The 13,292-nt window shown below is 39.8% G+C and overlaps 1 protein-coding gene across 1 annotated transcript; it reads left to right on the top strand.

The window, feature by feature from the left end:
- The first annotated feature begins 1,122 nt into the window (after positions 1-1,122).
- On the top strand, positions 1,123-11,635 carry LOC103710471 (protein CYPRO4-like). Its single transcript, XM_008796187.6, has 2 exons — positions 1,123-2,978; positions 11,161-11,635. Exons 1-2 carry the CDS (start codon positions 1,332-1,334, stop codon positions 11,440-11,442), a joined length of 1,929 nt encoding a protein of 642 aa, XP_008794409.4. The 5' UTR covers positions 1,123-1,331; the 3' UTR covers positions 11,443-11,635.
- Positions 11,636-13,292: the final 1,657 nt, after the last annotated feature.

Here is a 13,292-nt window from a genome sequence, read left to right on the forward strand (position 1 = left end):
ATCCATACCTGTTTAAAACAAACATGAACATAAATTTTTGCATCCGACTAATATCCTTATCGGTATCTGTAATTTTCAAATAAAACAAATATTGAATTAGATATACTAGTATTTGATTCAATTTCAGTCTTACATGTTAGTTGATATGTGCCTAACCAAATAGTGTGCGTCTGTTAATTAGTTGTGTTACTGTTTCATAACGAAGACATATGGCTCTTTTCGAGACAATTCATTCGTCTATATTTGCTTGTACTCGGTAGTTTGCTCTCTTTTAGCACCATATTTTTATATTTTCAAAATTGAATGTTAAATCACTTACTCTAATATTTATTATTTATTTAATAATATATTTTTTAAAAATATTCACATCATCATATTTGCTCTTGTCTTATAGAATGGCTACTTTGAAGTACAAATCTATTCTATGAATTCCACGTCATCTTTACTTTCACTCCATCTCTAGGTTGTATATACCACATCTTTTAGATGTTAGGTGCTTTAAAAACTTAATTTTGATAAGAATGACCAAATTAGAAGATTGTAGACTGATTAACTATAAAGAAATATATATTTTATAATATATATATATATATATATATATATATATATATATACTTATTTATTTATTTTTATTTTGATATTTTGATGAAATATTTTTTTTGCTTGTTTTGCATTGTATTTGTATACTTGCATTATTTTGCGGTTTATCCTTCTATTACTTGTTCTGTTTCCCCGTCCCTCCTGACTGGCCTTTCATTCGATCACTCGGACGCGATTACTCTTACCGCAGGTGACACAATCCGTCCGAACCTCGAGTTTTATTCGGTTCAAAGGAAACCCGGTGCCTCAAAACAAATTTCTTCTTAACCGTCCGCATAGAAAATTATACAAAATTTCGATCTTCCACCATAATTCGCTCATCATCACACATCCTGGTCGCTCATAAATTGCGTCGTATCCACGCTGCAGTTCCTCTCTCGTGTGACGCTATATCAAACGGACGTGATTAACCTACGCGACAAACGGAAGCAATCGTGGAGGATCGCATAAAAATATTATACACAGTAACACATATCATTATCCCACCGACCTCAAAAAGAGACGTTAACGCTAAATCCACGCGGACCGGCGGTGTCCGGTAACTGGCTTTCCTCCATTTAAGCCTGCTCGGCCACTTCACTACCCATTCGATCCCTAACCGCGTCCAAATTCAAATCGTCCCTCGTTCCCATCCCCTCCCCCGGTTTCGCTTCGGCCCCCAACCGATCCCTCACCGCCTCTCTCCTTCTCTTCAACCTCCTTTCTCTCTCTTTCTTTCTCTTCGATCCACCATGGGGGGCGCTCACAGCCGCGAGGGTTTGGAGCTCTCCGACTCCGAGACCGAGGCCGAGGAAGAAGAAGAATACGAGGGAGAAGAAAACCCCCGGAAAGAACAACGTGACACTCCTTCATCGGCGGAGCGGAGCCGTGGAAAAACCCTAGCGCCGACCACCCTCGACGAGGTCGACGAGAAGCTAAAGTCCCTTAAGCTCAAGTACTTCAAACCCTCGCCCTCCTCCCCCCAGAACCCTAACGCCAAGAACACCGTCAAGCTCTATCTCCACATCGGCGGCAATTCACCCAACGCCCGGTGGATCACCTCCGAGAAGCTCGTCTCCTACTCCTTCTTCAAACCCTCACGCCCCGACGCGGCCGACGAGTCCGACGGCGACGATCAGAACCCCTCCTCTCCCTGGTTCTTGAAGATTGGTTCCAAGGTCCGGGCCGAGGTCGGCCCGGACTTGCAGCTCAAGTCGTTCCCCGACCAACGGCGCGTCGATTTCGTCGCTGATGGGGTCTGGGCTCTCAAGTTCGCCACGCCGGAGGGCTACCGGGAATTCCAGAACGAGTACCAGAATTGCCTCTTTGAGAATACCTATGGTTTTGAGGCGACCGATGAGAACAAGATTAGGGTTTTTGGGAAGGACTTCATGGCTTGGGCACGGCCGGAGGTGGCCGATGACAGCATCTGGGAGGATGCGGAGGATAGCTTCGAGAAGAGCCCGGGCCTGGGCTTGCCATCCCGGGCGAGCCAGGACCTATTGGAGGAGTTTGAGGAGGAGACCGGTGGGGGTGGGATACAGAGCCTCGCACTTGGGGCTCTCGACAACAGCTTCCTGGTGAGCGACTCCGGAATTCAGGTTGTCAGAAATTTTAGCCATGGAGTTCATGGGAAGGGGGTCTCGGTGAAGCTTTCCAATAATGGCAAAAGAGCTGGTGGATATTCGACTCCCAAGAAAGCCCTTTTGATGAGGGCTGAGACCAACATGCTGTTGATGAGCCCAGGACAGCAAGGGAAGCCCCACGCTACTGGCATTCATCATCTAGATATTGAGACCGGGAAGGTGGTGACGGAGTGGAAATTTGAGAAGGATGGTACCGACATCACCATGAGAGACATTACAAATGATAGCAAGGGATCGCAGATGGCCCCTTCAGAGTCGACGTTCTTGGGATTGGATGATAACAGGCTCTGCCGGTGGGATATGAGGGACCGGAGAGGGATGGTCCAGAATATAGCCAATTCGATGGAGTCGCCAGTGCTGCAGTGGACTCAGGGGCACCAGTTCTCCAGGGGGACGAATTTCCAGTGTTTTGCGACGACAGGAGATGGGTCCATTGTGGTGGGGTCTCTTGATGGGAAGATAAGGTTGTACTCAAAGAGCTCAATGAGGATGGCAAAGACTGCTTTCCCGGGTCTTGGGTCGCCGATCACTCATGTGGATGTTACTTATGACGGGAAGTGGATATTGGGCACAACAGACACGTACTTGATCCTTATATGCACTGTTTTCAAGGACAAAGATGGGAAGGAGAAGACTGGTTTTGGTGGAAGAATGGGGAACAGGATTGCGGCTCCAAGGCTGTTGAAGCTTACTCCATTGGATTCGCATTTGGCCGGCAAGAACAATAAGTTCCATGGGGGACAGTTCTCCTGGGTAAGTCTGCACTTCCTTTATTCACACATATATAATGCACATCTAGTAAACCATTTATACTTTTATAGGTTTGCTGCTAATTGGATTGTCTGTTGCCATTCTTTCTAAATTAGTACTCTTGATAGTCAGAATGCCATGCTGCTAAGGTACCACATCGTGTTGGTTCTCTCCAGATTGGAACTTACTTTGCTAAATTAAATACTGGAAGAATTATTGATGTTATGTTTATTTACTGTATGTCATTAATTCGTTGTGCAACAGTCTACATTTTAATCTCGGTTCTAAGTTGAGAAATATTGTTGTGGATGCTCGATATGGAAACTGAGTCAGTGTTCATGCGAATTATTTAATGAGAGAAATAGAGATGTTTAAATAACATGAGGAAAGTGGATCCAGCTTGACAGGTTCTGAAATTTTCTTTTCTTCAATAATTGGGGATGAAAAGCTCAAACAAGCTATTGACAGGTAAAACTGAGTGCCATTTGGCAATTAAATACTGAGAATTGAGAAAATATAGTTTGACAGAAATCTATATATGATGCTGTCTAATCATTATGACATGCTATAGTTTTAAACCATTTATTATTCATGGTGATCAATCAAAAATGAGGTATTTAGTTGCTCGCTATATTTTCTTTCTATGGTGGAGTTTGTTTAATTCCGGAACCAAAGATACCATGTTCTGGTCTACTATAGTTTAAATTGATGCAAGGAGGAGACTTTTCCCCCCTGTTCATGTCAATTTTTTTTTTCCTTTTTTTGCTCTCTTTGGCGCACTTTCTAGCTGGTACTTAAGATGGAGAATTTATCTAAAGAAGAAACTAAGAATTCAATTGTCATGCTTGAGAGTATGGAATATGTTTCTTTTTTGACACTGATTTAAGAAATATAACCAAATCTAGAACACTCCTGCTTTTGTATTTTGTTGTCACAACCTTTGTGGGGGATAAATATGGCGCTACAGTACATGGGTTGTGAGTTTATCAATCTTTATCTGCATATTCAACTCTGTTTGAAAGATCCTTCGTTTAATTGTAATATTCTTTATATATTTTTGGCATACAGCAAGCATCATCGCTATAGATAGTTATTATTTCAAGCTTTGGAACTTGTCGACCAATTTCAAGCCAGTACAGGGTGATGCATATTGTCATTCATTTTCAAGCTTGTATCCCTATACTGAATGTAAAACTCATATTAGACATTTTAAATAGACAGGTCATAATAAGCGGCTCAAAAATTGGAGGGACAAGTCCTTGAGAAACTGAATATGCTTGATAATAGTAACATAGTGTTTTTCAATTTTCAAATTGGATTTTCTCCTAAGCTAACTTTATACGAATATGAACATGGCATAGCTTTTTTCCCTCTTTTGATCATCACTTGAGGGGAAAGATAAATGTGTGAAGAGCATTGAAGGTCATGATTGAAGTAATGCTGGAAAAGCTATTGATAAACTAACTCGAAAAGCAATTGAGGAACTAACTTCAAAACTTATTTTCTTGTTTTACACCATTATGTATATACATCGATCTATATATTCATCGATCATCATTTTGATTTAATCAATGTCAGTGTAGGCATTTTTTTTGAATTTGCTTTTTTATTTTTTTGGCATATAAAGAAAAGTAGCTAGGGATAGACAGAACAACTCACTAGTGATTAAGGTAGTTGTGATACATGACTATGACTGCTGAACATCAACGTGCTCTTGTAAAATGTAGCAAGTTAGTTGCTTTTCTATTATCTTCTCAAACTAAAAAAATTAGAATCAGAGTGAATGCATAAAGCCAGAAATATGTTTTAAAAATGCCTTTTTCCTGCGAGTAGGATATTAATTAATGGTTGCATGTACATATATTCCACGGTGAAACTTACAGACAGATATCTACATTACATGTTTAACATATTTGTCCAACAAAATGTATATGAAAGTATAAGTTACTGCATCACCTTTTATCGCTCCCTCTTTTCCAATTTCATGTGGATCATAAATCAAGAGTTTGCACGTGATAATTGGATTAGAAGTCACCAAAATAGTTATTCTGAAGCGATGAGTTAAGAAGGAAATATGATGTTTAAGGATGTAATTCACGAATGAGAGGTCATAAAAGCTAGGAAGCACCAAAGTGGGATTAATGAATAAAGATTCTCAAGCTGCAGTACTAGATAACATGTTGGGGGAACAGCTGCATGAAGTATGCTGGTCACCTTGGTAGGTGAACGAAGTCAATCCCAGGATGAAAGCCCAAGCAGCTCTACTGGTTCCAGTTGGCTTTCCACTCGCCTAGCTCGCTACTGGTGTGGATTGACGTATCTGGTTGGATTAACGTGTTTTGCATTGCTGAGGCAATAGTTTTGGCAAGGTAGGAAGTCAAGCGGGAAGGCATACATGAAGGTTTAAGGGGGGAGGAAAGCGATGGAAAGAGCTGTATGCATGCGGTGATCAGTTACCTCATAGGCAATGCAGGACCACAAAGCACAAAATGACCTAGGTTTGAAAGCAGCCTAGATTATTATGAATGGCTGAGTGAAGTCTTGTGATGCTGATTTTGGTAATATTAATATTAGAATCACAAGTTGATGAGGTTGGCCAAGCAGGGTGGCTACTAATTGAACTGTGTTGAATACAAAGATTGTTTTGCAAGTCAAATGGTGCAGCAATTCCAAGCCATGGTCAAGTGATGCAAGCTCTTTGTAAAACTACAATAAAGATGAGATATGAACACTAAAAGAGGTTACACATGGTGAAACTAATACCTGAGTTCCATGATAGAGATCTTGAGACATTGTTGGAAGAAGTAGTAGGTCTGAAAGGTGATGCAAGACTGCAAGTCAATCATGTATGGTAGTCTTGAAGTTGTATGAAGAAGAAAACTTAAGCCACTTATTGGTGGGTTGATCTAACATCCAGAGCAAGTACGTGTGAATGGATAATAGTTCTGGATGCTCAAGTTATTAAATAAACCTAGGCTTGCGGGGAAGAAACTGATTAAAATAGGTTCAACTGTATGAAGACCACGAGCATCATGCAACTCAGTAAAAAAGGACTGATATATCAAGCGATGAAGAACAACCTAGATTATTGAACAAGGGTGAGTAAGTTTGACAGCTCAAAGACTACAAACTAGCTAAAGACTTGTGATGTTTTCACATTTAATATGGTTTTGGATTGCTTTCAGCCCCAAATGGCACAAAGTTAATGGCATGTTTTACTTGTCTTTGCTTTATTTTCTTGAGGTATCATATGACATTTTAAGTTCGTTGGTAAGCAGTGGTCTTCACTAACATTTAATAATTCATTAACACCATGGAGGTTGCTGATGTAGATTTTATTTTTTATAATATGAATACGTGTGAGGAAATTTTTTGGCTTTTCTCATTAGCCGAAGGCCAAAAGCTGGAACAGTTTCTTTGTTATGATATGGACCTAAAAATGCTCTCAGTAATATTGAAGTTAGTGATGTGTAATTTGGCACTTTGTAACTACTGTAACGATAGCAGTGCATGGACAGGCTGTGTGGGCTCAGTGTTTTGTGGTGTTTTGTTTGTTCTTTGATTGGAATAATACAAGGAACAAACATTGATAGTCGAAATGTTTTACTCATCCTGTCTAGGAAGTTAGACGCTGAAGATAGAAGCAATTGAGAAGGTGGTATTTATGATCATGTCGAATCTAGGTTTAGTGATGTCCTTTTGGAGCTATTTAACTGCAAGCATGGTTTGATATAAGAAGATGCTGCAGGTATCTAAAGGATTCTGAACATTGACAAGATCTTGGTAAAGAGGTGGTTATACTTGACTATGACGAAGAAATTGCTTAGTTTTCAATCCATACTAAAGTGACAAGAGAAACAATTAATGCTATCACGAGAAACAATTAGTGCTATCATTGCTATAGATGACTTTGACTTGAGTTATAAGTTGTAGCAGCTTTAGAAGAACGCTTTACATGCTTCGTATGGTTGAGAGACTTGAGTCCTATATATATTTCTCCACATTTTATCATCTTATTGTTGAATGGTGGAAAAATTGCAGTCCATGTTTCAAAATAATAATTGTTTATTATTTGTGGTGGTAGCTCATGGTTATTTGTGAGAAACAGGAGATTCTAAGCTATTTCTAGGAACTTAGAATTGTTTGGTAGTTTTTTCTTGTTGATATTCTGTGCATTGCTGCAATTAAGAAGTGGCAGTAGATGAGAGAATAGTAAGTAACTTGAAAGAGTTAAGAGAGAATGGAAGATATGTATGAGTGTCATTCGTTTTTCTTTGTTGTAATTTACTTATGCTGGATTTTATTGATACAATTATCAGATTCTTTCTTGATCATAAAAAATAGATTATCCTGAGAAGGCTGAGATGAATATTTTGGTTTTTTTTGGTGCTTTAGGTTTTGGGTTGTTAAGCAATTTTTTGCAGGTTGGCATGATATGTCTTATGTCATTTTTACCATAGTCTATTTATGGAAGTTAAGCTTGTCTTTTATAGTTATTGTAGCCAATATATTGGATTTATCTTAACTAAAGGTTAACATTTGTTAAAATTCATCAATATCCTTTTTTCCAATCCTTTGGCTTGATCAATTCTTTCCACTTTTGACCAAACTATTGTAAACATACCATCCTTATGCTTTTTCATCCCTTTTTCATCTATTGCACGTGCCAACCCTTCTCTTTCCTCCCCATCTGGTTGCCCTTGCCACCTAGCCTATGGTCTACTCCATGGCAACACCACACTACGTCCACCCCCTTTCCCCCTTCCCTTCCTTCCTCCCAACACACACACAAAAGCTTTTCTTGCAATGCTGATTAAAGGATGGCTGTTGGGAAATGCTAGCAGCCGGCAAGATAGCTACCACCAGATGGACGAATCACCCACTGGTGAGATGGCTGTGGGTGAACTTACCCATGAGATGGCTATGGCTGGAGCACCCATCAACAAGAAGGCACCTTTGTGATTGCCTGGGGAAAAGAAAGAAACAACTTGAAGGAATAGAAAAGGGGTGGATCACAAAGATAATAAATTAATTGAAATAATAAAAATACTGTCTCGCCAATTTTGTCTCAGAAATGGTAGTGAAAGATAAAAAATCTATGCCACATAACATATGGTATGCACTTATCTTGAGCAATAAAAAATCCATATTTTGTTGGACCAAAAAGTCCATATTTAAATAGTAGATAAAAGATTAGAAAATGATATCAGGGTACGAGGATATATTAGTTTATGTTGGTCAAAATAATATTGGCTGATATTTTAAGTATCTCCATTTGCTTAAAAGATTGTTTGTATATCTCCCATTAGTATGTTTCTGTTATCAACACCACATTCCAGCCCTACTGCCTAATCAGCTTATCATTATAACGTTATGGCAATTTGCAACCCTTGAAGATTTTGACAATGATCTTAACAAACCAAGCTCTGGATTATTGCTCTTCTGTATGTTTGAGATTTGCTTTTAGGAGTTTTTTTTTTTTTTTGCGGTTGGGGCGGGGGGGGGGGGGGGGGGGGGGGGGGGGTTGCTGGTTTTTTTCTGTTTTGGAAGAAATGTAAGGATGGGGGAAATGCTGGGGTTTGGGAGAAAAGTGAGATTATTTATCTGAAGTATTCTTTTGCGGTTACTTTGTTAGGTAAAGTTATATTATGATAAACTTTAAGACAATTATTAGCTGGTTTCTTTTGGTATTTATTCCGAAACAACTGGTAGCTATTAAAGTTTTGAAGGCCCCCTCTATATTATGCATACAAAAAATTAATATAATGGTTGTGATAGCGTTGCAGTTGCCATTGTGATACTTTTTGAAGGCTTCCCACATTTTGTAATTACTTAGCACAATCCTCAAGCAACTGTTATTGGCAAAATTATCTAGCCTTACACTCCGTTCATGATGTCTGGCCAACTAGACCATTTAGTTCCTGCAGAACATGGTGAACCAGAACCTTGGGTGTTGGCTGTGACTTGTTGTCACCAATTTTTTGGGAGGATGCCTGTATGAAATACTCGAATCAGATTTCGGTGATTATTAACTTAGAGCACTATCACTGAAAGTCTCACATTCTGAATTAATTGACTACTTATTGGCATAGAGATTGTTAGTCTCTACAACCACCACTATGTAGGACTCCAGGAAGATGTTGCGTGTTGAGAGGCTGTTCAGAACTATTACAATGAAAGTTCTGCATCTAGCGGGTGCTGCTATCTAGGCATGAAGCTCTGTTTGTGAAGAAATGGAACCCAGTAGGATAGGTGTTCTCAGTTTGCTAGAGCCTATCCTTTTTTGGTCTGCGTAAATTTATTATTTCTTTCCTTGAAAAAAAGTGGTTGCATCTTTGCCATAAATCTGCTAAGGTATTGATATACAGACCTTCAACTCACATTTTCTGGGGAAAAAAATGGTTGCATGTGCTGCTTAAGTTTAAGTCGTCCTCCACTTGCCCTTGAAGGCCCATAACTTAGGTGGACAGATTATCTGCCGAGCATCTATCATAGCCCCACAGAAGCCTAGGTGGCTCAGTAGTATCCGGTTGGACCATATTTTGATGCAGGTCAAGGTACTATATATATCAGGTTTTGGATTATGGCCACCCTCCTCACTTCGCGAACACCTTACGTAGAACTTACAAGTTTCACTAATTGTTGATTTGTTATTTTAGTGAGTGACCAATTAATATTATTGCATGGTATTGGAAATTTTGTATTTTTGCTAGCTGACATGTCATTCTACAGTAAAGATAGTTCCTCAAATAAATGTGAAATTGTTTCCTTAATTTACATTTATAATCTGTAATTTCTTCTAATTTGTTTATAATTTTCTAGTTAAGTGTATATGTTTACAATTTTATGGTATGGGAGCAGCCAGAGGACCAGATAACACTTACAAGGAAAATGGTTCTCTGCCTAGGTAAATTGAAAAGATAAAACACTTACATTTTTTTTTTTTTTTTTTTTTAGGGGGGGGGGGAGACTTATATCGTTCCTTGGTTTTGGAATGCACATTAGTCATCACAGGCTTTGTGGGGACAGTTCTATTATGTTTGTCATTGTTGAAGAGCATCATGATGTGAAAATTTGCAGTTTTTGAGAGTAATATCATAAGGACTTGCAATTGAATCATTTCATGTGAGTATTAACATGGTCGGCAATCTTTGATGATTTTATTAGGTAGTTTGAAGCATTGAGACTTAGTTTTCAGCTTTTCATTGTTTTTCAAGCATTGATGTGTTGGATCCTAACTTGATGGTGATTTTGGGTTTTTCCATATGATATTGGATGAGTTGTTATGGATAAGATTGAACCATGTTGTTGGCTGGTTAAATGAAGGCAATCACATGGACCCTTATTGTCAACTAACATCAGATCAGTAGATCAAAGAGCCAGATGTTCAAGGCCTTGATTGTCAAGATTGATGACTTAACAACCTGGGCTATAGTTTTTGATGAATTAAAATGCTCATCTTTTTTGTTTTTTGCTGGCGCCCTTGGGGATGGGTAACTTTAGTTGTTCAGATTGCAAAGTAAATTTCTTCTGATGCGAGATTTTATCCTTCAGTTGGTTGTTGCTGGTGGTAGAACATGATTGACATCTTATAACTTGTTCCTTACTTTGTTCTACATAAAATATTACCTTTTTTTAATGGTGGTGGTTGGGGATGGGGGGTTGGCGGTGCAAGTATTCTTAAAGATTGATTAGAGACTAAATTATTTCTGTCTGCTTGGAGAAAAATTATTATGGAGCCCTATGAGAGGTTTACTTGTTGGCATTAAAGAGAGGAATTTTACTAGAGGATTACCTTAATCAATCAGTACATCTGTCATAGTGATCCTCATTTTATCACTGAGTTGAAACAAAAGGAAAAAGTTATGCTGTGTTCTATTTCTGATTTTGGGACTTAATATTATTACGTGTTCTTATTTACTTTGAAAATTCTTGATAATTATTCTCAAGTAAGCTACTTTTGCCTTCTACCGTGCCTTCCCTATATTCTTGCAAGTTTTTTAACAGCTTGCACTATGTTGCTGCTGTGGTATTAAACAAATTTCTAATATTCTCAAGTTATTCATTTTAATCTTCATGTTAATATAATCAGCATGAATCTCTAAGCTCATTCAATCTAGTTGGCTGCAATATATTTTATCTGATTTGGTTGATGTATGTTTGTTTATTTTATGCAACCTTCCAGGTCACTGAAGATGGTAAGCAGGAAAGGCATCTGGTTGCAAGCGTCGGCAAATTCAGTGTCATTTGGAACTTCCAGCAAGTGAAGAACAGCAATCATGAGTGCTACCAGAACCAGGAAGGATTGAAAAGCTGCTACTGCTACAAGATTGTCCCCAAAGATGAATCCATCGTGGACAGCCGCTTCATGCATGAGAAATTTGCTTTGAGCGACTCTCCAGAGGCACCATTGGTGGTCGCGACCCCAATGAAGGTCAGCTCCTTCAGCATATCAAGTAGACGCTGACTTGTGCCCCTTGGATCCCCTTTCTACTGTCTTGTTTGGAGTACTGGAGATTGTGCTTTGCTTGGAACTGCTCCGTTTTCAATTCACTACTATATTTTTGGATCGCACTCAACAGTCTTGTGATTCAGTTGGAACCACCTCTTTGTGTGTTTATTTAAATTCTGAATGTAGAATTTAAGAATTTGTTTGTGGATTTCGTGGTGATCTCTACTTTATTAGGAGGAATAGTTGATCCTGTTACCAGGGACGAGCTGTTGTAGTACAGAAACCAGTAGTGGTTCTTAATTAGTGCTATGGTCTGGGGTCATGAATGAGCAGCCAGCCAGGTTCTAGGGCCCTTTCACAAACTCAAATTTCTGGAAACCAGTAGTGGTTCTTAATTAGTGCTATGGTCTGGGGTCATGAATGAGCAGCCAGCCAGGTTCTAGGGCCCTTTCACAAACTCAAATTTCTGGAGTTTCTAATCTTGTCCTTCTGGCGGCAGCCTGGATCGGACTCTTCATGAAAAATCCCTTTGATCGGGCGTTGGATCACCACACTTCCATGGTTGCTGGGGTTTTAGGAAAGAGTCGTTTGTCTTTTTTCTTTTTTCTTTTTTTTTTATGGTAAAAACGGTAATTTATATAGCTTTAATCCGAGTACATCTTGCGAAGTCAAAAGAAAGTAAAGAGTACAGTGGCGGAGGAGCTCTACGGAAGACGTCCATAAGAACTCTTCAGAATGTCGTACAACATAGGAGGTGATCCAGTCTGCAGTCCGGTTCGCCTCCCAATAAATATGTGTTATCCGGAGCTCATTCAGCTCTAAAGCCAACCTACATGTCTCGCGAATGAGCGGATGACCATCTCCATATCTGTCCGCATCCCGGATCCACTCGATCACCATAGAAGAATCCCCCTCGATGTATACCCGCTCAGCGCTAAGCATCCGTCTCGCATATGAAATCCTCTTTCAGGTAGCGCGAAGCTCTGCCCCAACTACGATAAGGCCTGGCATGCGACGACCGTATGCTACGATCAGTCGTTGTCTTCTTTCGATGACTCCCACACCCTCAAATCACGATGCACCGATTTTTTGGCAAGTGCCCTCCAAGAGCCATATGGTCAAATCATGGACCCGCTGAGTGGTGATTTGGCGGCATGAGAGCCTTGGAGCAGCTTCCCTCTTCCTCTAGGAAGTTGCAACTCGTCAGCACGGATTTGTACTGGAAGACACGGTTAGGTTGGACACGCCTACTAAAATGCCTCTTCCTCTGTCGTCTTTTCTCCCTTTCTTCGCTATTGGATGACCAAGGTGGAGACTCTGAATGTTCTACGAGTAGCGATGGACAGAGCCCCAACCACTGAATCTGCCACGTTTTCCCCGCCACACGGGTCGCTCTGGCGACTGGTTAGCCTGGTCTTTGGTTGTTGGATAGGAAGAAACGTCTTGCTATTTTGTTGAAGCGCAAAAACCTTGGATACTGCCTTTTTTTTTTTTTGATGGCAAAAGGGTGGACCCTATCGACATGGAAAGTGGTGAGTAGCTCCATATATATATATTATGATCTTCTTCTTTGGCGGGCAAATTCTACGAAACCAAATTCCATGCCTTATTCTATGGTCAATTGATTCACTTTTAAATCTTGAAGCAAGTGCGATCCGGTGAATGTTTAGTCCATAATGTCAAACAACTAATATAGCGGACAGCTTGAAACCACAGGATCTTGTTCGTCGTTAACAGTGCAAAGGTGCTTGTTCAAGCTTGTCGGCCCGGTTTGTCACTTTGGGAAAGCACCCACGGGGCACGATTGTAAGCTCCTCAAATCAAGGGTTCGTTTGCAGTTCAAGGCAAGATTCCATGCAAATCTC

Source organism: Phoenix dactylifera, chromosome 11 (genome assembly GCF_051530095.1).
Source record: "Phoenix dactylifera cultivar Ajwa chromosome 11, Ajwa_hap1_PhDact_Kaust_v1.1, whole genome shotgun sequence".
NCBI lineage: Eukaryota > Viridiplantae > Streptophyta > Magnoliopsida > Arecales > Arecaceae > Phoenix > Phoenix dactylifera.

Coding starts and splice junctions, on each gene's coding strand:
- LOC103710471 (XM_008796187.6), top strand. CDS start 1,332: ATGGGGGGCGCTCACAGCCGCGAGGGTTTGGAGCTCTCCGACTCCGAG. Junction 2,979..11,160: donor ATGGGGGACAGTTCTCCTGG/GTAAGTCTGCAC, acceptor GCAACCTTCCAG/GTCACTGAAGATGGTAAGCA.